The 25,047-nt window shown below is 38.6% G+C and overlaps 1 protein-coding gene across 9 annotated transcripts in view; it reads right to left on the bottom strand.

Annotated features, from left to right (window-relative positions):
• FGD4 (FYVE, RhoGEF and PH domain containing 4) overlaps nucleotides 1–25,047 on the bottom strand; it is a 241,934-nt gene that overhangs the window by 104,306 nt on the left and 112,581 nt on the right. The window contains exons 1-2 of one of the 9 annotated variants that reach the window (XM_025283481.3): nucleotides 12,509–12,933; nucleotides 4,504–4,617 (exon numbers count right to left, since the gene is read on the bottom strand). The exons of 6 other annotated variants lie outside the window; for them this stretch is intronic. Coding sequence is in view for 1 of the 3 variants with exons in the window: in XM_006055602.4 (XP_006055664.3) it covers nucleotides 12,509–12,599 (91 nt within the window). In the remaining 2 variants the exon portion in view is untranslated. Of the gene's footprint in view, nucleotides 1–4,503; nucleotides 4,618–12,508; nucleotides 12,941–25,047 lie in introns of those variants that run through there. 2 more of the 9 variants (XM_044941341.2, XM_006055602.4) reach the window with 2 other exon arrangements.

The following is a 25,047-nucleotide window of genomic DNA, read 5'->3' as shown; positions in this document are numbered from 1 at the left end:
CTGGAGTAGCCTTCAGCTTTAAAAAAAAAATCAGATGAAATGACACTGTGTAATTCTGCCATTCTACTTCTACTTCCTTTCCATTCTCTCCATCTCTCTTCCTCTCACCTGCAAAATCCCACAGCCTAGCAGACAAATGCGCACTATTTAGTAAACACTTAGCTCAATCCCTGGGTAGGGAAGATCCCCTGAAGAAGGAAATGGCAAGCCATTCCAGTATTTTTGCCTGGGAAATCCCATGGACAGAGGAGCCTGGAGGGCTACAGTCCATGGACTGGCAAAAGAGCTGGATACAACTTAGCAACTAAACAACAACAAGGCATTTTAGTGTCCATGACAAAGATGAGTCAACTGAGGTGGTGTTAAGTGACTAGGCTGGTGATAGATGTCATATCTACATATAGTTCGTAAGTACCTTCTGGGCAGGGACTCTAGTTGATTATCTTTTGGTTTTCACTCAGCAAGTAACAAAGTGATTACATCTGTTATAGTATAGCTATTAGCCCTGACTCTGTGCCTCTATTTCAACGAATACTGTGCAGCCAGGAGCTTACAAATACCCAAGACATTAAAAAAAAAAAAAAAAATCATACTAGATTAAGAAAAATGCAAGAGTGAGAATCTTATTTGGAGTCACTGAACAGAGACAGACTCCCAGATTTCCCTTTTCCCAGCTTTGAACCACCTCCTTACTTGTTCTTCAGTCTTTCAATTTCCGTTATCTTTGCTCTAGGATAAGTCTCTTTAGTAGACTCTTAGATTATTCCCTCTGGAAACCAATAGGTAGAGTCCCTTAGGCTCATTCCATGCTAGTCTAGTCTTCCTTAGCTTTCAGCTACACAGCAGTCTCTTCTGCTAAACCTGACCCAGGCCTCTTCAATGAGGCACTTCCACGTATGTCATACCATGTGAAAAGTAACAGCAGTCTTCACCTTCAGCATCCATAAAACGTATGTAGGACAGATATCTGCATATTATGGTTGAAGAAAGTAAGGTTAGTAAAGGTTAGAAAGTAAGGTTAGTAAACAGTGATAAATCCAAGAGTCACAACAAGGTTTTTGATTCCGAGGTCAGTGTTCTTTCCTCTACAACTTATGGCCCTGTCAGGCTTGTTTGTATTTTGCACTGGAAATAAGCTCATGATTTGGAGCTGTATTTCCAGTATTTCCGGGGCTATGAGGACTCCTTAGTATTCAATCTGCTTAGCCAAAGATTCCATTAACAACATACAAGCACTACAGTGATCTTAAATCCAAATGAAGTGAAATATTGATCTGAGAAACTAAACATACCCTTTAAATCGTTAATGACCCCCTATTTGTCACAAGACCAAGTTTAAGAAATATTTTGAGTTTTTAAATAAAGTCTTGGTATCTACTCTAAGAAATTAAGATAATAATAAATAACCTCAGGGAATCAGGTCTCTATTCCATTCAAAAATTCTACTAAATCCAGCAATCACAACTTGCTACAGACTTCAAAGGCCTAAAGTATATTTCTTCTTCATAAATGGAATACAGGCCAACATTTTTCCCTACCTGAAGACTGATTATAACTGTGGGTTGGAAGTAAAAGTTAAGAGCTAATAAAGTTTTATTGGAATACAGCCACACTCCTTCTTGTGTATACTGTCTATGATGCTTTTTGCTAGGTTGACAGAGTTAAGTATCTATAACAGAAACCATATGGCCTGCACAGCCCAAAATATTTATTATCTGGCCCTTTACAGAAAAGGTTTGCAAAACTTGACCTAAATAATCAAGGCAACAAACCACGAATTAGTACTATAAATGTTATGATATTATATGATAACACTATTATTGATATTATAACACTATTGTTATATTATAACACTATTATTATAGCACTATGTTATAATACATTCGTACTATCATTTTCCAAAATTAATCTTGGTTCCATCCCCAGCTAGCAATGTGATCCCAGGCAAGGAAAAACCTCTAGGTTTCAGGAAACTCACTGGTGGCACAATTGATCTAGCACATTTGGGGTTACAGATGACCCTGGGATGTATTTGGTAAATTAACAATGTTACAAGGTATAATCTTTGGTTTGTTATTGGTCTAAATCCCACATGCCCAGCATCCTTGTAATTCAGTTGCAGTTGCCTTCCCATTTTTCACAAAAACTATCTTCCCCAGGAATCTACTGCATGTGAATTAATAAGCCAACAGGTCATGCTTTTTGGTCAGTGCTGCTCAACCATGAATCACCTGTGGAGCTTTAGAAAAGAAAACTATAATACCTTGGCTGAATCCCAAGCCAATGAAATCACAAACTCTAGGGGTTGGGACCCAGGTATAAGTGTGTTTTAAAGCTTCCAAGGTGATTCCAATGTGCCATCAAGGTTGAGAACCACTATTCCTGGTGTCCTGGTAACAGGCTTGGATCAAATTAGTATATTCAGTGGAAGCTGTATGAAATAAATTTCATGATTTTAAGCTGTTGAGCTGAAGTTCCACCAAATTTATATCACAAAACATGGATTCCATGAAGACTAAAATTTTAACAGAACTGGTTTAGGCTTGCAGCATCAATTGACTCCTGTGTAAGTCATAGCCAAAACTTATGTGTTGAGCGTGAGGCCCTCTTCAACATCTGGTTGATAAAGATTATCTCATTTTAGAACCCGGTACTGGAAAAAAAAAAAAAAAGACACCCGCTGGGTTTACATGAAAAGCTAACTTGAGAATCCAGAAGAAGGAGATTATTTCTGGCTGATGGAGAGTATGGCAAACTTCGCTATGGAAGAAGAGACTTCTGAAAATAATAAAATTAAAAAATTTTTTTGACTTCATAAACTCTGAAGAAATAAAAACAGATGTAAGAAATGAACCTGAAGGGCAAAAGATGGTTTTTCTCCTAAGAGCTATAGCCAGCTCATTTATTCAAGATGTCTGGTTTATAAATTAACCAGAATCTTGGCTTTTCCTCTTCCTTTTTACCCACTGCCAAACTATTTTCCATTTATTCACAATAAATTTATCTGCAGGTCCAGAAAGAAGACGAAAATCAAACTGGCCAAAATGTTTCATAAGGTTTGACAAGGATGTTGCTAAAACCAAACAGAATTGTTTTTCACAATGTCAATTACAGCAACCAAGACTGGACTACTATTTCTCTACACAAAGGGGAAGATACATCCTTTTCATAAGCAAATCCTTCCTGACCTAGTTTGATTTTCATTCATTTTGTATCTGCTTTTCTAGTTTATTTTTCTGAACCTGATTTCTCTAAACCTGTTTTCCAGCACCCAAAACATTCCAGCCTAATGCTCTCTGAAAACTAAGTTCAGAAATTTTTACTGCTCTAGTGCTTATTGCTCAGGCACAGATCACAGGTAGATGCAGACTTCGATTACTGACAGTTTTTTAAAAAATCTGACAAGGTAGGTGGTTTTCCAAAAAGGGCATGGTGACAATCTGTGATCTATTCCAACTCTTTTTATCTTGATACTTTTAAGACAAATATTAACATAAACATCATTTGACTAAAATTTTAATGCTTAACAGCTTATGTCGATATTTGCTTTCCTTATTCCTGGCTGTGTAATCAGACCAGCAGGCCTCATATTTTTCCCCAGGCTACATTTCTAGACCAGGAGCACAACAGCATGGTGTGTTTAGCTTCTAACACTGTGGGGGATTGTTCCAAGTCATGCAAAACTTAAAAAGCAAATACTGATCTAGCTTATCTTTTATTTCTTGTATGTATTTTTTGGTTGCTAGAAGAAGGAAGTTAGGAAGAAAAATAATCCAATGTATCAAATATAACCATTTCCCTAATTCTGAATTTTAAAACTGTATTACATAAGTCATATTTAGTTATGTCTAACTACAAAGAAAAAGTTTATTCACTCAGTGATGAAACCAATCTTATTACGCTCTTGTTTAAAATTCTATAATAGTACTGAAAGATCTATAGGAAAAACTCTCCATTGTTTCCAAACAGGACCCTTAATCATCAGACATAAGCCTGTAAAGGCTTCATATCTGCCTACTCACAGTCATGCACCCCTAATGTTCTATCCACATTCTGATCTTCTCCATTCCTGTAACACACTATACCTCTTTTCATGTCTGTATGATTTTGCATATCGGTTCCCTTAGCTCAATAGTCTATCTTTAAGCACATTAATCTAGTTTCAATGTCACCATTTTTGAGAAAATTTCCCTGAGTCAAAAGAACAGTCAGTTGCCCCTCCTTTTCTATTCTCCACACACACATTTTTTTTTTACCTATACTATGACACCTGTCATGCACAATCACTGCTTTTACTGGTTTTCTACCCTTTCAAATCAAGTTTTACAAGAACTGTTGAAGAGGACACATTTCTAAACTGCTACATTTTATTCTATCTCCTTTCTTTTCCTATCATTTTCCTAAGGGGAGAATTTCAAAGAGCTAAATGTCTTAAACAGAGGAGGGGAAAAAAAGAAAAACAAAAAAGGGAAGGGAGTACACCCTTGGAACTTAGCAAAATACCTTAAATAGTTTCTCTTCATCTTGCCACAATTTTCTTCATGCAAACTATTCTCTGAATTTCTTAGTTTCAAGAAGAGTGATGGAGTGCTTTCCATTTTAAAAGGAGTACTCAGGCTGCTGGGCGGAGAACAGAGTTCAAGAGGTTAATAATCCAAAGAAAAGTTTGATATCTTTCAAAGCAAGACTGACTGACAGACTGGATTGACAGACTAGGGAGAGGAAAAAAAGATTCAAGAAGACTAGTTTTAGGCTTGAGCATAAGAAGTAATGGTTACTACATAATGACATGGAGAACTGGTTTAGGGGTTTCTTTATGAGAAGAAAGAGAGTTTTTCCCCAGGCTAAGTTATCATAACCACCATGCAGAATGACCAACTTCCATGACTAACATTATTTTTCTTCTCAGAGGCACTTTCCTGTGGCCTGCTTCAAGATATGAGTTAAAAACTACAGATCTTGGGTCAATTAGCAGAGGAAAAATCCTTAGAAGGGTCTGATCTGAACAGGGCTTAACAGGGACTGTCGGAAGGAATAAGTTAGAAAATGTATTTAAATCAGAGTGAAGACCTTCAAAAATATATTTCAGACCAATAAAAATTTGTGGGCTTCCCTAGTGGTCCAGTAGCGAAGACTCTCTGCTCCCCATGCAGGGGGTCCAGGTTCAATCCCTGATCAGGGAACTAGATCCCACATGTCACAAGTAAGACCCAGTACAGCAAACTAAAAATAAATGTTTTTTTTTAAAAATTAGCTTCCTGGACTTCCCTGCTGGCTCAGTGGTAAAGTGTCCACCTGCCAATGCAGAAGACACGGGTTCCACCCCTGATCCAGGAAGACCCCACATGCTGCAGAGCAACTAAGCCCACCACAACTACTGAGCCTGTGCTCTTAGAGCCCAGGTGCTGCAACTACTGAGGCCTGCACACCGTAGAGCCCTTGCTCCACAGCAAGAGAAGCCACCACAATGAGAAACCTGCACACTGCAACTAAAGCGTAGCCCCTGCTCTCCACAACCAGAGAAAAGCCCGTGGAGCAAAAAGGACCCAGCACAGTCAAAGTAAAATTTTTAAAATAAATTTTTTTTAATTAGCTTTGATTTTATATATATGAAATAGTACAGAGTAAAGAAGACTAATAGAGCGGTAAGCATCTAGGAAAAATCCTTTTTATTTTATGAATGAATGGCATTCCAGTGTCTAAGGAAAATTGCTCAGGTTTAAATCTTTCTTTTCTTAATTTTAAACAAATTTTTATCTTTATTATGTTACAATTATACATATTTGAATCCATGTAAACACGCAATACTGTCATTCCATTTGTCCCCACTTTATATTAAGTGATCTTTACATTAAGCAGAAACAGGACATGATATTGGAAATTTCACCATCCGTACCTTCTTCAGTCAGCTTTCCTCCCCACAGTCTAAAATGAGGCCATACCAAACTGCTTATGTGTCACATAACATGAGAGACCTTGTGGTTTCTCTTCTGGAAACTTTGCACATTTCGCCTTTCCTTTCTCCAGGGGATCTTCCCAACCCAGGGATCGAACCCAGGTCTCCCGCATTGCAGGCGGATTCTTTACCAGCTGAGCCAAAAGGGAAGCCCTCCTTCTGCCTAGAATCCTTTAAATATGCCTTCCCTCATATTTCCCCATTCCATGAAGTTGACTTCTTAATTCCCTAAATCTCAGCATTACTGATACATCCCCAAATCGTGTGCTCCCACAGCCCATTATGCACAGAGTCCTATTTTCCCATCTTGTATTTTTTTGTGGTCCATTTGCTCCAAGAGAGCACAGATCATCACTTGTTTGCTTTCTTATGTATCCCCACTGTTTACCAATAGGCCCAGCACACTGAATACCTATTAATATGAAAGTACTCTGCGGATTTTTGTATTGACTACACCAAAGCCTTTGACTGTGTGGATCACAACAAACTATGGAAAATTCTTAAAGAGATGGGAATACCAGACAACCTTATCTGCCTCCTGAGAAATCTGTATGCAGGTCAAGAAGCAACAGTTAGAACTGGACATGGAACAACAGACTGGTTCCAAATTGGGAAAGGAGTACAGCACGGAGCAATGTCACACTGCTCATTTAATTTATATGCAGAGTGCATCATGTGAAATGCCAGGCTGGATGAAACTAAAGCTGGAATCAAGATTGCCAGGAGAAACATCAATAACCTCAGATATGCAGATGACACCACCCTTATGGCAGAAAGCAAAGAGGAACTAAAGAACCTCGTGATGAAAGTGAAACAGGAGAGTGAAAAAGCTGGCTTCAAACTCAACATTAAAAAAACGAAGATCATGGCCTCTGGTCCCATCACTTGATGGAAAATAGATGGGAAAACAATGGAAACAGTGACAGACTTTATTTCCTTGGGCTCCAGAATCACTGCAGATGGTGACTGCAGCCATGAAATTAAAAGACACTTGCTCCTTGGAAGAAACACTATGACCAACTTAGACAGCATATTAAAAAGCAGAGACATTACCTTGCCAACAAAGGTCCGTCTAGTCAAAGCTATGGTTTTTCCAGTAGTCATGTGTGGATGTGAGAGTTGGACTAAGAAAGTTAAGCGCGGAAGAATTGATGTTTTTCAACTGTGGTATTGGAGAAGACTCTTGAGAGTCCTTTGGATTGCAAGGAGATCAAACCAGTCAATTCTAAAGGAAATCAGTCCTGAATATTCATTGGAAGGATTGATGGTGAAGCTGGAGCTCCAATACTTTGGCCACCTGATGCAAAGAGCTGACTCACTACAAAAGACCCTGATGCTGGGAAAGATTGAAGGCAGGAGGAGAAGGGGATGACAGAGGATAAGATGGTTGGATGGCATCACTGACTCGATGGACATGAGTTTGAGCAAGCTCCAGGATATGGTGATAGACAGGGATGCCTGTCGTGCTGCAGGCGACTGGGGTCACAAAGAGTCAGACAAGACTGAGTGATTGAACCGAACTGAACTTTGGGGATGGTGGAACAATAGATGATTTTGTCTCTCAACTTTCTGAACTTTCTGCACACTTGTTATATACTCTTCATAATAAAAAGACTTTAAATCCCTTTCTTAAAAACGACCCCACCAATTGAAATTACCACCAATTTCAGATCACAGTGACTTGAAACTGGTTGAATTTGATAGTTGGAATAACTAACACAGTCCTTTATTTCAGTGCTTGAACTAACATAGTCTTTTCTGAAACAGCTAAAAGCAAAACAAATGAAATCTCACCTCAAGTAGAGATAATACTCAGTTTTATGCAGCTGAAAGTAGAAGAAATGAAAATCTCCCTCAAGAAGAGACAGATACTCAGATAAACTGAGAAACAGAGTGAAAGTACAGTCCAGCTGTCTGTATCCTAGAACACAGAAGCTGTGCGTCCTGGGTGCTGATTGTACTATGCCATTTGATGTAAGGGACTTGCGTATCCCTGGATTTTGGTATTTGCAGGAAGTCCCCTGCAGATACCTAGGGACAACTGTACCTCACTAGATGTACGCCAGCCTATCTGTAGACTGGATTTTAGGGAGTTCTAAATGGGGTAGAGAATTTATTTTTAATCCTAGTCTTTTCCAAGCTGGTTATATTAATATTACTCCAGGAGATGTTGGAATTATAAATATAATTATATATTTTGTATATTAATATTATGCATATAATTATATGTAGTCTATATATAGAGTAACATAATTACATATAGAAATATAATTATAATTTCATATTCTGGGATTATAATACCCAGAATATGAGAAATATCTGCTACAACTAAATACATCAGAAAATTGTATATTTGCTAAAAATGTTTTACATTAGTTAAGTCCATTTGCTCTATTAGCAGTAAGCATCAAACTCAAAATATTCTCCCTCTCCCCCGAAACTCTCCTCACAAGTTTATTTTGAATAAAAGGTGAATATAGGTTCCATGGGGCTTGCCTGGTGGCTTAGATGATAAAGAATCCATCTGCAATGCAGGAGATCCAGGTTTGATTCCTGGGTTGGCAGGATCCCTTGGAGAAGGGCATTACTGCCGACTCCAGCATTCCTGCCTGGAGAATTCCATGAACAGAAGAGCCTAGCAAGGCAACATCCATGAGATCACAAAGAGTCAGACATGACTGAGCAACCAACACTTTCACTTTAATAGGTTCCATAAGAAAATTAAAAGTATTTTTCTGATGTCTGTCTTAAACTCAAATGTGTCCAGGTTCCTAGTTCTTGAAGAGCCCAACACTCCTATTTAACACATAAGTTCTCATTCTGCATAAAAGCAAAAAGTGCCCTTTCTCCCTACGTTTTGGAGTCCTCCTGGGGAAACTTCCTCAAACCCTCCCTGGTTGTTGCTTGTGGCCTCAAACTCCTGACCCAGTAGCATAGGAGCTAAGAGGATGAGCTGTAGCATGAAATTCTGATTTGCCTCCTGGTTCCATCACATGTTAGCCATGTGATCTTGAACAAATTTCTCAACCTGCCTAAGCATCACTTTCCTTGTTTATAAAATAGATATAATCACAATGCCAGTCTCATATAGTGCTGCTATGGGGATTAAAGAAATGGGAAGTATACTGCTTGACATATGACAAGCAACACCTACACACACAGAATGTCTATTATGCTTTGTTAATTGCTTCTTAACATTGTAAACTACTTCTCGAAAGGTCTTTTGCTGTCCCCATATTAATTTTCTAAAAAACATGGATACAGCCACCTCCTCTAATTCTCCCAGTTTCTGCTGAAGACTAGGAAATAACAAAGAGAAATTACAATTAAAAAACAAGCAAACAAAAAAGGATGAGGAGGACACAAGGTAAAATATTAGCTGGCTTCTTCTAGCTTACTGATTAAGCCATCTTTCTGCTTAGCCCTGGCAGGCTGCCAAGCTTGTAGAATTCACCTTTATAGCATATTTGGGGGAAGAGAGGGAGGAGCAGGGAAAGCTCATGCTTTCTCAGTACTTACTGCCCCAAAGTGCTGCTTTTTCTTAATTAAAATTTGTTAACATAGAGGAAGTAGTTTGAAAGTGAGAGACAATCCATCAAATGGTAGAAATATCAGTTAGTGAGACATAGAGAGAAGACAACAATTTGTGTTATTTGCTACTGCTAAGTCGCTTCAGCCGTGTCTGATTCTGTATGACCCCACAGATGGCAGCCCATCAGGCTCCCCCGTCCCTGGGATTCTCCAGGCAAGAACATTGGAGTGGGTTGCCATTTCCTTCTCCAATGCATGAAAGTGAAAAGTGAAAGTGAAGTCGCTCAGTCGTATCCGACTCTTAGTGACCCCATGGACTGCGCCCATCAGGCTCCTCCATCCATGGGATTTTCCAGGCAAGAGTACTGGAGTGGGGTGCCATCGCCTTCTCCGTTGTGTTATTTAGTAAATGCTTTTTCTCCCTAATGTTAGATCTTGGCTATGTTTCTGAGCTAGTTCCCTTCCCACTCCCCTCAAACCATTTCCCTACTACCGCCACCTCAGAATTGTAGCTTTACCCTTACAAAACAAAAAAGCCTGTCACAACATTAAGTGGTTTTTTGCAAAGTGTTTTGGTCCCCACATAGTGCTGCCACTGCCAGGAGTCCCAGTTCTATATCCCCCAACCTACACACCAAATCTGACCCTTATTAAGACCCTCAGACTTTGACTCCTATCTCCATTTTTATTTTAACTTATTTATTTTTAATTGGAGGATAACTGCTCTACAATATTGTGTTTGTTTCTGCCATATATTAACATGAATATAATAGCCATAGGTATATGTATATTCCCTCCCTCTTGAACCTCCCTCCCACCTTCTACCCCATCCAACCCTTCTGGGTTGTCACAGAGCACCAGATTTGAGCTCTCTGTATATTACAGGAAGCTTCCACTGGCTATCTAATTTTACATATGGTAATGTATATGTTCCATGCTACTCTCTCAATTCGTCCCACCCTGTCCACAACTCTTTCTTTCTGTCTGCATCTCTACTACTCCCCTACAGATGAGTTCATTAGTACCATCTTTCTAGATTCCATACATATGCATTAATATATGATATTTGTCTTTCTCTTTCTTTTAATAGACTTCACTCTGTATAACAGGCTCTTAGGTTCATTTGCCTCATTAGAACTTTCTGACTTCACTCTGTATAATACACTCTAAGTTCATCTACCTCATCAGTTCCTTTTAATGGCTGACTAATATTCCAAACTTCTTTATCCATTCATCTGTCAGTTTACACCTAGGTTGCTTCCATGTCCTGGCTATTGTAAATAGTGTTGTGATGAACACTGGGGTACAGGTTTAAATCTTAATCTTGATTTATAATTTAATTTACATATCATTTGAATGAAAACCATATTATCATTCCTGCAAAGACTGACAAATACTTCCCATTGAATCATTCTTCATGTTCCATTTTTCTCTTCAGTTTTCATGTGTTTGTCTACAAGCAAAAGTTTTTAAAAAGGAAAGTTTCTTCAAGTCATTAAAAAAAGATAAAACTTTTACAAATAATATGTACACTAAATGCACATACTCAACTTTTTCTTGAACAACTTAATAGCAATAAAATAACCAGTGGTGTGGGCAGGAAGTGCTACATTATTGTCTTTTCAGTTTAAAAACCATAAAAGGAACTTCTAAAACCCACACTTATAGTGGCCCCTCACTATAGGGAGTTGTCCATTAGAGCAGAAAATTCGAGTAGCACTTCTCTCCAATGATTCTTAACTATTTGAAGGTGTAATGAGAAGAAACAGCTGTTGTGTCAGAGAAAGAAAGAATTCACTAACCGAGAAAGGAAATACTTCCCCTTTGCTGCTTTAAAAAAAAAAAATTCATGTTTAGAGTGTGATGGTAAACCATGTGGAGATCACAAAAACTTTAAACTTTATGCAAGAAGAGTAGAACCCCTGCAAAGGAACTGAGGCTTCTTCCTGGATAATGGAGGGAGCCAAGGCAGACATGAAGTGGGTTACTCAATCTCTAGCAACTACTAGAACCTGGGAAAAGAGCCAGCCAAGACTGTGCAGCTGCAGGAGGGAGCCTCAGCTTCCTGGCTGCAGAACTGTGACCAGCCCCACCCTTGGACTTCCATACTCGGTGCAACTCCCTCCCCACTCCCCCTCCAACCCCCAAGGCCTAAAGAAGGAAAGAGTGACACCGCAAGGAAAAGAATCCCGATAAACTATGAAGACTACCTGTTTTAAGGTTCAGTTCATTTTATTTAACAGTGTAGACAGCAGTGTAGACATTCCTCAGGAAGGTTAATAGATCCATGCAGACAGTGGGAAAATAGCATCACAGAATTAAACCCATCTCAGTTTAAAAAAAAATATTTTTAGCAGAAATTTCCTGTCACATGATTACATTTCTACCTCATAGAGTTTCATTCCTCTTTGAAAGAATCAATTTTTCATTAATACACTCCAGAATATTGGAGGAGAAAAACGATGGCTGAATACCACTAACAACAACAAAAATACTTCCATGCCTGTCTCTATTTGTTATCTCATATTGAAAAGCAGGTAATATTCACTCTTCTGAACTCTGCTAAAACAAGAAGACTGGGATGGTGGATGATTTGTTTGCTTGAACAGAACAGTATTCTGTGCAGTAGTACTTGAAAATGTTTAGTAGCAAATATTTCTTAGCTTTGTTCACACCAGAAATGAAAGAAAAAAAGAGAAAACTCTGATTTTCTTTCTCTGCATCCTCCCGTCAGTGACTAAATTTTCAAATTTCTAATGTTAGTAAGAATGAGTCAGAGAAAGAAAACTATTAAACTTGTATTTTGCTAACCCAGAAACAGCCTCCTGGAAGAAGCAGAAACCATAAATACAGCACATATTTTAATGTTAAAGTTGAAAAATAATGTGAATCTTATTCTTAACTTAAACCAAACTCGGCAACTTTCATGCTCTTTAAGCATCCTGTTGTAAAATGACCCACATAAACCGAGGGGAGAAAAAAAAAAAGAGAAAAGACACACTAGAAAATGAAACTACTTACCGTCATCAGTGGACATCATTTCATATATACTGAAAATTAGTCTACTTTGGTTTGATAAGAAAATATTTGGCTTTACTCTTTTAAAGTTCATGTGATAAAATCTCACTCCCGGCTCTGAAGCCTCTCGCAGCCACAGGTCAGCCGGGAGCTCTGATGATGCACTGCTTACTTCAGGACCTTCTCAGACCTCACTGCTCACGGACAACCTCATGCATAATATGCCACTCCTCCCCAGAGGAGGGTTGCTGTAGTGTTCTTCAAAAGACCAAGTATATGAGGATGGAGAGATGTCTATTTATTACAGTAAACAACAATGAAAGCTCATAGAAGCATAAAATGCACTAGAAATACACTTGGGAATAGGACAGTTTATAAACTGACTAATTCCTGAACTATTAGTAATGCTCTAAAAAAGCCAACATGAAAACAGTTTGTTTCCACTTGAACTGGGTCCATGCACTGGACCAAAGAGGTTTACAGATTCAGGATTCACAGGCTTAAGATGTTAAAATGTCATTTTGAAAGATCTCAAATGCTATTTTGCCACTGAAGACTTTCTATTTTAGCATAGTTCACTGACCTTGGTGCAGGGTGAATAACTACTACTCATAAATTTCCTAAGGAAACCAAGTTTTATGTGATTTCAGAGCACTGTTTACTTATTTTTATATATATTTATAAGTTTATATCATTTACCAGTACTTTCAAAATTTCTCTTAGCCCTGAAAAATCAGAAAGTGTCAATTAAAATATGTATAAAATTACAATGAAGTAACAGGCTATAGACATCACTCTCACAGTTGAAAGAAGTGTTTCCAAAACCCTCCTTTACTGTGTCCAGATGCAGTGGTTCTCACACACCAGATCATCTGGATGGAATTTTAAAACTCACACTGCCTGGTCCTATCTCAGTTGAATTCAACCCCAGAATCTGCATTTCTAACAAGCTCCCAGGTGATGCTGACACTGTTGGTCTGGGACTACACTACAGGAACCACACTTGGAGAACTTCTGGGGCAGAGACTTGATACTCAGTGGCAGCCTAAAGCTCTGACTCAATTGCACCTGCTTAGGAACTGCTTAATATCAGGGCAGGTAGGAAACACTCAAGGTGTGGTATGAGGGAACTATGTATTACACACTCAGATAAGGCTCATCGGGAAGTAGACTTATCAACTTAATTCTTAATAAAAGAAACCTGCATATTAGGGATGAATAGACAATTACAACATGGAGAAAAGGAGTCAAAGAGAAAACACCAAAATTGCCTTTTATGTCCTTCACAAACTTCACCTGTCTGTTTAAAATTCACTGTGTCAGGAAAACTCTTTATATTTGATACCAAAGGTCACTCAGCCTTGGCAAATTTCAGTAATGCAAAAAGCAGAATGTTTCCCTGTCATAAAATGCTCCAATTTTGTGCTTGCTGAATTTTGATAGCCATATTTAAATTATAATCTTTGGTTTGGTTTTCAAACAAACACCTTTTCTTTTTTTATAGCTAACCTTTACTTTGTGCCTGGTGCTCTGGTAAGCACCTTCCATGCAGCATTTCATTAAATCCTCACTGTGAGGTAGTAATAATTTATCAATATTTTACAAAAGAGAATGCTCTTCTGCAAAAGGAATAAATAGTATAGGTAAGGTATGGAGTAATAATTACCATTCTGCAAAAGAGAAACCTAGGTTTAACAGATTAAAAATCTTGGCCAGTAACACTAGTAAAATAATAACCTTTAAGAAATTCAATTCTCTTTTGCACAATAAAGATATAATAAAATTCATGTTTGAATCTATATAGTAAAAACCACAATATGACTTGTAGCTGTTGCTGCTGCTGCTAAGTCGCTTCAGTCGTGTCCGACTCTGTGCGACCCCATAGACGGCGGCACACCAGGCTCTGCCGTCCCTGGGATTCTCCGGGCAAGAACACTGGAGTGGGCTGCCATTTCCTTCTCCAATGCATGAAAGCGAAAAGTGAAAGTGAAGTCGCTCAGTCGTGTCCGACTCTTAGCGACCCCATGGTCTGCAGCCTACCAGGCTGCTCCGTCCATGGGATTTTCCAGACAAGAGTACTGGGGTGGGGTGCCATTGACTTGCAGCTAGGAAGTGATAATTACAGTTTTAAACAAAATATCATTGACTCTTATTGTTCTCAACAGATAATCTGAAATTATATTCGGCATCTACCACAAACTAGTGACTAAATTTAAGCTACTCACTAGCAGCCATGGCTGCTGCTGCTTCAGTCTTGTCCGACTCTCTGCGACCCCATAGACGGCAGCCCACCAGGCTCCGCCGTCCCTAGGATTCTCCAGGCAAGAACACTGGAGTGGGTTGCCATTTCCCTCTCCAAGGCATGAAAGTGAAAAAATAAAGTGAAGTCACTCAGTCATGTCCGACTCCTAGCAACCCCATGGACTGCAGCCCACCAGGCCCTTCCATCCATGGAATTTTCCAGGCAAGAGTACTGGAGTGGGGTGCCATTGCCTTCTCCGAGCAGCCATGGCAGTTTCTTATAAAGTTAAACCAGCACTTCCATATGACCCAGCAATGACACACCTAGGTACCTACCCAAGTGAAACTAATACTTACATTAACAGAAACATGCAAATGAAAATTTTATTTCTTTTAATTGGAGGATAATTACTTTACAATATTGGGATGGTTTTTCCCATATATCAATGTGAATCGGCAACACATGTGTACATGAATGTTTACAGAGGCTTTATTCATAACTACCAAAAGCTGGAAAATACACAATTGACCTTCAATCAGTGAATAAATAAGCAAACTGTGGTAAATCTGTCTTTACAACACTCAAGAAATGAGCTAAGGACACTTGCATGTGTGTTAGTAAGGAAGCCAACTTAAAACACTAGAGGACTTCCCTGGTGGCACGGTGAGTAAGAATCCCTTGCCAATACAGAAGATATGGGTTCAATCCCGGTCCACAAGATTTCACAAGCCACAGAGCAACTAAACCCATGGGTCACAACTACTGAGCCCGTGCTCTAGATCCCAAGAGCCACAACTACCAAGCCCATGTGCTGCAACTATTGAAGCCCAGGTGCCTTGAGTCTATGAGAAGCCCACACACCACAACTTAGAGTAGGCCCTGCTCACCCACAACTAGAGAAAGCCCACACGCAGCAAGGAAGACCCAGTGAAGCCAAAAATAATAAATAAATGCCACACATTTAAGATTCCATATGACATTCTGGAAAAGGCAAGCATAGTTCAGTTCAGTTACTCAGTTGTGTCCGACTCTTTGCGACTCCATGGACTGCAGCACGTGAGGCCTCCCTGTCCATCACCAACTCCCAGATGCTACCCAAACTCATGTCCACTGAGTCGGTGATGCCATCCAACCATCTCATCCTCTGTCATCCCCTTCTCCTCCCACCTTCAGTCTTTCCCAGCATCAGGATCTTTTCAAATGAGTCAGTTCTTCAGATCAGGTAGCCAAAGTACTGAAGCACACAGGGACAAAAACTAGATCCAAGGTTGCAGGAGGGTGGAAGAACTGATTTGATTACAAAAGGGTACAACAGAATTGCCAAAGGTGATGGGAATGTTTCATATCTGCATTGTTGTGCTGGTTATATGACTGTATGCATTGTCAAAACTCAGAACTGTACCCTAAAGAGGGTGAATTTTACTGTATATAAATTATCCAATAATTAAAAAAAAACAAAGATTTTTGATATTATCTATTGCCTTTCTCATCATCAATAGTAGAGATAATTACTGGTTCATTGTATTTGTTTCCTGTGATTTTTTAAAAAATCTTGAAAAATTAAAAAGCAACCTAAGTAGCTCCCCACACAATGTCCATTTGTGAACAATGAAGTTTATAACAATATATTTAAAAGGTTCTTTCAAATTAATGTTTAATTTAGTTAATTAATAAGATTATTTGTCATTGACATCAGTCTTGAAAAATATCTAAACTCCAGGCTAACCAACTCAGTTATTCACTTTAGTTATGTATTAAAGACTTTGAAGCAACTTAATATGCACGCACAAAGACTTAAGTGGACTGTCACCCTGCTATCAGACTTCTCCTCGTAGAGTCGTTATTTCTTTACAAATTCTGTTGAGTAAGGAAGTCAGAAAGTTCTCCCAGTCACAAGGTATTTCATAACCACTTGCTTTATCACTATATTAAACTTAGTTTACTTTTTATTAAAGGCTGCTAGTATTTTCTGGAGAAGGCAATGGCACCCCACTCCAGTACTCTTGCCTGGAAAATCCCCTGGACGGAGGAGCCTGGTGGGCTGCAGTCCATTGGGTCACTAGGAGTCGGACACGACTGAGCAACTTCACTTTGACTTTTCACTTTCATGCATTGGAGGAGGAAATGGCAACCCACTCCAGTGTTCTTGCCTGGAGAATCCCATGGACAGAGGAGCCTGGTGGGCTGCTGTCTATGGGATCACACAGAGTTGGACTCGACTGAAGCAACTTAGCAGTAGCAGCTAGTATTTTCAATAGCTTACCATTTCTAATGTAAATGATCTAAAACAAAAATTTTAACATGTAACCTGTGCTTCTTGAATTAAAATTTACTAATTTATAATGTCTAAAAAAGAGGGGAGAGGGGCGGGAACGAAGTTGTCTGACCTTGCTTATTTTTTTTCTGGCCAAGCTGTGCAGCACAGGATCTTATTTTTCTGACCAGGGATTAAACCCGTGCCCTCTGCAGTGGAAGTGCAGAGTCTTAACCATTGGACCACCAGGGAAGCTCCTGTCCCAGTAATCTGGTTTACAGCTACCTAGCATATCATCTCGGAGAAGGCAATGGCACCCCACTCCAGTACTTTTGCCTAGAAAATCCCATGGACGGAAGAGCCTGGTAGGCTGCAGTCCATGGGGTCGCTAGAGTTGGAAACAACTGAGTGACTTCACTTTGACATTTCACTTTCATGCAGTGGAGAAGGAAATGGCAACCCACTCCAGTGTTCTTGCCTGGAGAATCCCAGGGACGGGAAGCCTGGTGGGCTGCCGTCTACGGGGTCACACAGAGTCGGACACGACTGAAGCGACGCAGCAGCAGCAGCAGCATATCATCTAATATATAATTGAAAACTTCCATGTACTAATGGCAAAGTTGGCTTAAATAATTATTTACTGATAAATATATTTTGGCAATATAAAAACAGGACAATTATACCAAGTGAAAGTTAGTATTTCACTTTGTTCAAACAGAACAAGAAGTTGGAAAAAAATAATTAAAGTACTTCTTACTTTCAGTTATTAACTAAGGAGTAAAATCCTCAAATTGATTCTCCAATGATATTTAACTGGGAGACAATCTCCATTTTCATAGAATGAAATATGAATCTTAATCTATTTTGCACACTTTAGTACTCTAATAATCATCTAATAAAATCAATTTGTTATTAAAATGATTTCCTCATTGACTTAAAAAAAACTATAATTAAAAAACCCAATCAAATGATGTGTAATTTCCATTTTGTATGTCTCTGAATCTTAATGAAGTGAAGCCTATAAGTTCTTGAATGCATGCTAAGGAAATCGTGGGGGATGTTTTGTTTCTTTGTGGCCATGCCATGCAGTATGTGGGGTCTTCCTCAACTAACGACTGAACCGCCCCCCTCCCCTGCATTAGAAGCATTAACTGTTAACCACTGGACCACCAGGGAAGTCTCTAAATCTAGTTTCTTGAATATTCTGTCCCAAACTATTTTTATACAGATCTTCAAAACAAACCAATTATCCCTCAATCTCTATTCTTTTAAATTAAAAAAATTTTAATATATATTTTAAGATTTATTTATTTACTCTTTGGCTCTGCTGGGTCTTTGTTGCTGTGCGCAGGCCTCCTTCAGCTGCAGCAAGCAGGGGCCACTCCCTAGCTGTGGCCTCTCACCGCAGTGGTCTCTTGTGGAGCATGGGCTCTAGGCACAAGCGCTTCAGTAGCTGCAGCACCTGGGCTCCACAGTTGTGGCTCACAGGCTAGTGCTCTGGCTAAGCAGCTGTGGTGCATGGGCTCAGCTGTCCTGTGGCATGTGGGATTTTCCCAGACCAGGGATCAAATCCATGTACTCTGTATTGGCACATGGACTCCTTACCACTGAGCCACCAGGGAAGCCTCTTAATATATGTATGTATGTCTGTGAAAGTTACTCAGTCGTGTCCAACTCTTTGCGACCCCATGGACTATACAGTCCATGGGATTCTCCAGGCCAGAATACTGGAGTGGGTAGCCTTTCCCTTCTCCAGGGGATCCTCCCAACCCAGGGATTGAACCCAGGTCTCCCACATTGTAGGCGGATTCTTTACCAGCTGAGCCACAAGGGAAGCCCCTTTTAATTAATTTTTTATATTAATTATTTAGTCACTTAAAGTCCCAACCACACAGTATCATTAGACAGTCCCCCCAAACCAGGGTTTCCTGATGGACGACAATACAATCGTAGGTTAAACTGTTGCTCATTCTGGGTTTTAGCTCAATTCTATTAATATTCTTCTACTTTGGAAGACCATGATGAGAAGCTATACCTCTCTCTAATGGCATGTGGATAGGAATAGTTTGTATATTTTAGGTATGCAATTTAGGAGAAGAAACCTTGTATCTGAAGTGTTATATGACTTTAACAATGCTCTTCTGGTTAAAAACATTTAATCTTGGATTAGAAAGCCATTCCTTATGAGCCTAAATTATGGAATTGATCCTCATGCCCCAATTTATAGTTTGTTTGACCTCACCTATAGATTTCCTGCATCACACCAGTCATTTCATCTGTTCACATACACAGCTCAGCAGTAAACACAATTTTAGGTTGGTAATATTTCAGCACTTCCCCTATCATGCTCCACTCTTTAAGATAAAGGCATGCTTTTCATCTAATTTTGCTTTGTACTAATCCCAAATCATCGATATTATCTAAATTCAAAGCAGGAACAAAGTTAATTGATAAATATGGTGTTTCTTCTTTCATTATGGCCATTATTGTTTTTACAGAACTTCTTTGGATTCCACCTGAATACCAAGTAACAACCCTAAACTGGACGAGCTACATATTTCCTGTAAGTCACATCACTTCATCAAGAAGTTAATTCTGAGATTTCAAGTTCTACAATTCCAGTATTGCCACCAGCTAGATTTCTACCTTTCTTACTCTAAACTCCTGAACGAATCCATTCTTAGCTATGCTTCATTAAAGAACATATACCAAGCACTTAATATCATGCTGGGCACATAACAGGTGCCCGATTCTCTTCTCTGTTCAGTCGCTCTGTATCCTTCTGCCTTACGCATCTCACAATGGAGTCACTCTTTACAAACGCCCTTACTCTAGCAGTTTAGTGTTCTTTACCTGCATCTCTTTCATCTGCCCGAAAGCCTGAAGGCAGGAGGAGAAGGGGATGAAAGAGTACGAGATGGCTGGACGGCATCACTGACTCAATGGACATGGGTTTGAGCAAGCTCCAGAAGATGGTGAAGGACAGGGAAGCCTGGCGTGCTGCAATCCATGGGGTTGCAAAGAGTCAGACACGACTGAGCAACTACACAACAACCATGATGATGTCCACCGATAGGGTTCTAGCACTGTGGTTGTCATGTATTGTGAACAAAATATTTCCACAAGTATTAAATGGGTATATTAAATAGGTACAGAATTTCAGTTAGGAAAAACAAAAGAAATTCTAGACATGGATAGTGGTGATGGTGGTAAAACAATGTGAATGTACTGATGCTAGAGAACTGTACACTTAAAAATGGCTAAAATGATCAATTTTATGTTGTGTATATTTTACATATACACATGCTGTTCCTCAATCTATTCATGTTCTCTACTGCCTGTACTGTTTCTCTGCATTCTTTCCTTTCTTCAGGGTCTACCTTGGACAAGCTATTCACTCAAGGGTCCAATTCCTCCACTAAAACATCTAATTCCAGTACCAACCTCTCTTAAACAACCTCCTTCACTGGAGAAGGGAAGTTTAAACTTTATCTTGAGGGATGAAGATTTCATTATGCAGCAAAGAGAGGGAAAGGATCTTATTTCAGGTTCTAAACTGAGGAAACCTGTAGCAGATTCACAAATTTCATTGTGGCTTGCAGAACTATTCCTCACTTGTCAGCTGATATCCTCAATGGCTACTTAGTGCATTGAGAATGAAATCCAAACTCTTTATAAGGCCTCAAGGCACTGTCCCTTGCTTACCTTTCTAGTCTCATCTCTTGCCACTCTGTTTTCAAAATATGTTTCCAAACCACATTCCATCAATCATGGGTTTTGAGAAGGAAGTTAAGAAAAATGTTTTCTTTTCATAAATTTCCACAGAAACTTTTTTTTCCCCCCAACTTTAAAATAGCCATGCAGTTTCCAGAAAAGGCTCCTCTGAGGCTTTAAGAAAATAAAACTTGAGCTTTGCCCTGGCCAGGTCAGATAAAGGGTAAATAAAATACAGCCAGTTACTTGCTACTAACTTGGGAGTAAAAAGAGAGCGCTTTCATTTCTCTCTCTCTCTTTTTAAAATTAATTTATTTTTTAATTGAAGGATAATTACTTTACAGAATTTTGTTGTTTTCTGTCAAACCTCAACATGAATCAGTCATAGGTATACATATATCCCCTCCCTTTTGAACCTCCCTCTCATCTCCCTTTCCATCCCACCCCTCTAGGTTGATACAGAGCCCCTGTTTGAGTTTCCTGAGCCATACAGCATACTCTCTTTTTGACCAAGATTTAAGTACTGTCTTCCTTTCCTGAAGACTCTAATGTACTACTTACTGGGGTAACAGCTGCTGCTTAGGCCTTTTGTGTTGGCCCAAATATTCCTAAAGGACAAACTCAATGTAAAGAAAAAATAAATATAACCCTAAATATAACCAGCACCTTATCTTTGCAAATTATCCACTCTACTTATTATTTCTTCCCTTTTATCCCATGGTAATATGGCACAATTAAAACATGCAGTTTAATTTCTGATGCAATCTCAGAAGTGTATAGTAAGTCCCCTACATATGAATGAGTTCCATTCCAGAAGCACATTGTTAAGTCCAAGATTTGTTCATTAAATCCAACAAAATTAGCTCAGGTACCCAACTAACACAATTCTCTACATACTACTGTACTGTACTAGGTTTATAGTAGTTCTCACACAAATAATATATTAAAAAAACAAATACATAAAAATAAAGAAGACATTTTTCATCTTACCATACAGTACCTTGAAAAGTACAGTAGTACCAGCTACATCACCATTGCTTTTATGTTTGCTTCCAGACATCCTGGGCCTCCAATAAAGATACTTCACTACTGTACTCTATATCCAGTACTGTAAAGTACACAAAAGCACAACCACTTGCAGAGGATTCATGCAGGCAAACGTATGTTTGCATCTTTGAAAGTTTGCAAGTTGAAAGTTTGTATGTAAGGGACTTTCTGTATTATAGGAATAAAGAAAACTCCAAAGAAAAAAAGAAAAATTTACATTTAAATTTCAGTAAGCTTTTCAATAACTTTTCTAAGTTATTGTCTTGGTGGCAGAAAAGATGACCAAGGATAAAAAGGCAACGAATTATTTTAATTAAAAAAAAAATTTTTAAGGTCCATTTCCATCATATGGGCCTTAAATGATAATTGGTACTTGATAAATTACAAATGTACTTGTCGAAATTTTTAAATTATTATTCTAGCAATCTATATATTGTGAACTTTACAAATAATGCTCAGATTTTAAGTATTATATTAAGAACTAAAAATATCCATATAGTCTTTTAGACACAATAGTTTGAACATTAATGACTAACAGAACTCAAGATAAATTACTTTATAATGGTCAACAACTCACTATTAATGGAGTATGGAGTATTTTTATCTTTTACATAAGGTAACAGGGACAAATGTATTTAGCATTCATGCAGATAATGCAAATGGGTAAGCATACAGGTTTAAAACAGTATGAATTAGTTAAATGGCAAATGAGAGAATAATTTTTTATTTTTAAATTTTAAAACTCAAAAACCATTGTGTGAGTCAAAGAACATTTGGAGCCATCAATTTGAGGTCCCTTTTAAAATGGTTTAACCCATTTATTAATAATTACAAAGAAATACTGAGTCCTTACATGGGATTCAATAGAGTTCATTGCTAAGAACTTAGGAATCTTTTTTAGAAAGTTCTGATCATCACTTTTATGGAATCTCATTTTTCTTTAGCCACACTACCCTTTTCAATTCCTGTGGCCTTAAGAATTTCACATATGACTAATCTCACTATCTTCTGGATTTCCTTTGAGCATTTATAACTTCTTAGCATTTGTCATCCCTACTACTGCCAAAGCTTCTGGAAAGCAAGGACCATAAGTGTCCCATTCACTATTATGGGTCCCGTGGATGTTGCATCAAACATAATAAAACTTCACTAAATGGTCTCTTCTAAGAAGTCAAAGAGAAAGCAGACAAGCAAAATGGTGACTGACTAGTTTGGCCAGGGCCCTGTTACTGTTACTGGTGCACAGAGGAGGGTTAGGGGAGACCTTCCAGAACAGTGGTCTCCAAACTTTTTGATGGTACATCCTCTCAGTATAAAATGTGCACTCTCAAATATATACGTATGCACAGACACATGTAGGAATGTATATACATTAAATATAAGCATGACAGTGCAAAAATGAATACTATAAAACAAAAACAACTTAAAATAGGATGAGGTGAAGATAAAATGGCTTCCCAGGTGGCTCAGTGGTAAAGAATCCACCTGTCAATGTAGGAGATATGAGTTCAATCCCTGGGCCAGGAAGATCCCATGGAGAAGGAAATGGCAACCCACTCCACTATTCTTGCCCAGAAAGATCCCATGGACAGAGGAGTACGATGGGCTATAATCCATGAGGTCGAACAAGAGTCAGAAACGACTTAGCAACCAAACAACAATAAAGATAGAATACCGTTTTAGAAAAAACAATGTGATTCAATCTGCTTTGTTTTTTAGAAATATCTTGCTTAAATATTTCATGGTACAGACATTTGAAAGAGTGGAACTAAGTCAATTTACTTCTGTACATGGTTTTAATGATTGCCAGAGCTGAGATTTGCTGTTCTACCAGGAAGAAGTATATCACTGGCTACACTTACCAAATCATGATATACATATTTTTCAATCTTATCTACCAATTATGCAAAGGATTTCCTTGAAATTCCTCTAGTAAACATCCATCTTCCTAGATGTCTTGAAAGCTGTTGCATTTTTTTTTTAATTTGGTCTAATATTTTAAAACTACTTACAAAAAATTTAAAGAAGATTTTTAAAAAGACCTGAATTTAATACATACTACTATATATGATTGGAGAAGGAAATGGCAACCCTCTCCAGTATTCTTGCCTGGAAAATCCCATGGATGGAGGAACCTGGTAGGCTACAGTCTGTGGGGTCGAAAAGAGTTGGACACGACTGAGCGACTTCACTTCACTTCACTATATATGATATAGATATTAAGAACCTACTGTATAGCAAGCATAAGGAACTCTACTCAATATTCTGGAATGGCCTATATGGGAAAAGGATACACACACACACACACACACACACAGAGTAGATATATGTATACCTGAAAAAAACACAACATTGTAAATCAAGTATGCTCCAAAAAAACTGAAACCCATACTTAAGTTTGGGTGTAAGAGTGTGTTGTATTTTTTTAACTTTTAAAAGGAAAAGATATATGTCATTTTTGGTGGTAAAATGACAGAGTAATGGAAACATTTCCAATCATTCAAAAAACTTTCTGTCCACAGAGCACTTTTCCTCTGCTGACTGTAGTTACTTTCTCACTGATTCAAATACCACCTTTACTTGAAAAAGACACACTGTATTTATTTCTTCAAATATATCTACTAGATAAGAACCTGCAAAATATGTACTGTGTCTACTTCTCTCTTTTTTAAAAATAACTTTATTTCTGGCTAGCTGGGTCTTTATTGCTGTGCAGGCTTTTTCTCTAGTTGAGACAATTGGGGGCTACTCTAGTTGTGCTGTGCAGTCTTCTCATTGTAAAGGCTTCTCTTGTTGCAGAGCACGGGCTCTAGGCATGCAGGCTTCAGTAGCTGCGGTACATGGGCTCAGTAGCAGCATCTTCACAGCTCCAGAACACAGGCTCAAGAGTTGTGGCATATGGGCTTAGCTCCTCTCCTGCATGTGGGATCTTCCTGGATCAGGGATTGAACCCGTTTCTCCTGCATTGGCAAGGGGATTCCTTACCACTAAGCCACCAGGGAAGTCCCCGTGGCTACCTCTCTTTACACGAAGGGCTAGTAAATAGGGAACAGTTGTGTTTTTTGTTAAAAGAAAAAGACACACTGTCTTTAGTTTGAAAACTCATTTAAATACTATGCCATGTATAAAACTTAACATTCAAAAAACTAAGATCATGGCATCTGATACTATCACTCCATGGCAAATAGATGGGGAAACAATGGAAACAGTGAAAGACTTTATTTTATTGGGCTCCAAAATCACTGCAGATGGTGACTGCAGCCTGAAATTAAAAGATGTTTGCTC

The sequence above is a fragment of the Bubalus bubalis genome, chromosome 4, assembly GCF_019923935.1.
Source record: "Bubalus bubalis isolate 160015118507 breed Murrah chromosome 4, NDDB_SH_1, whole genome shotgun sequence".
NCBI lineage: Eukaryota > Metazoa > Chordata > Mammalia > Artiodactyla > Bovidae > Bubalus > Bubalus bubalis.
This window is presented reverse-complemented; position numbering and strand designations above follow the sequence as displayed.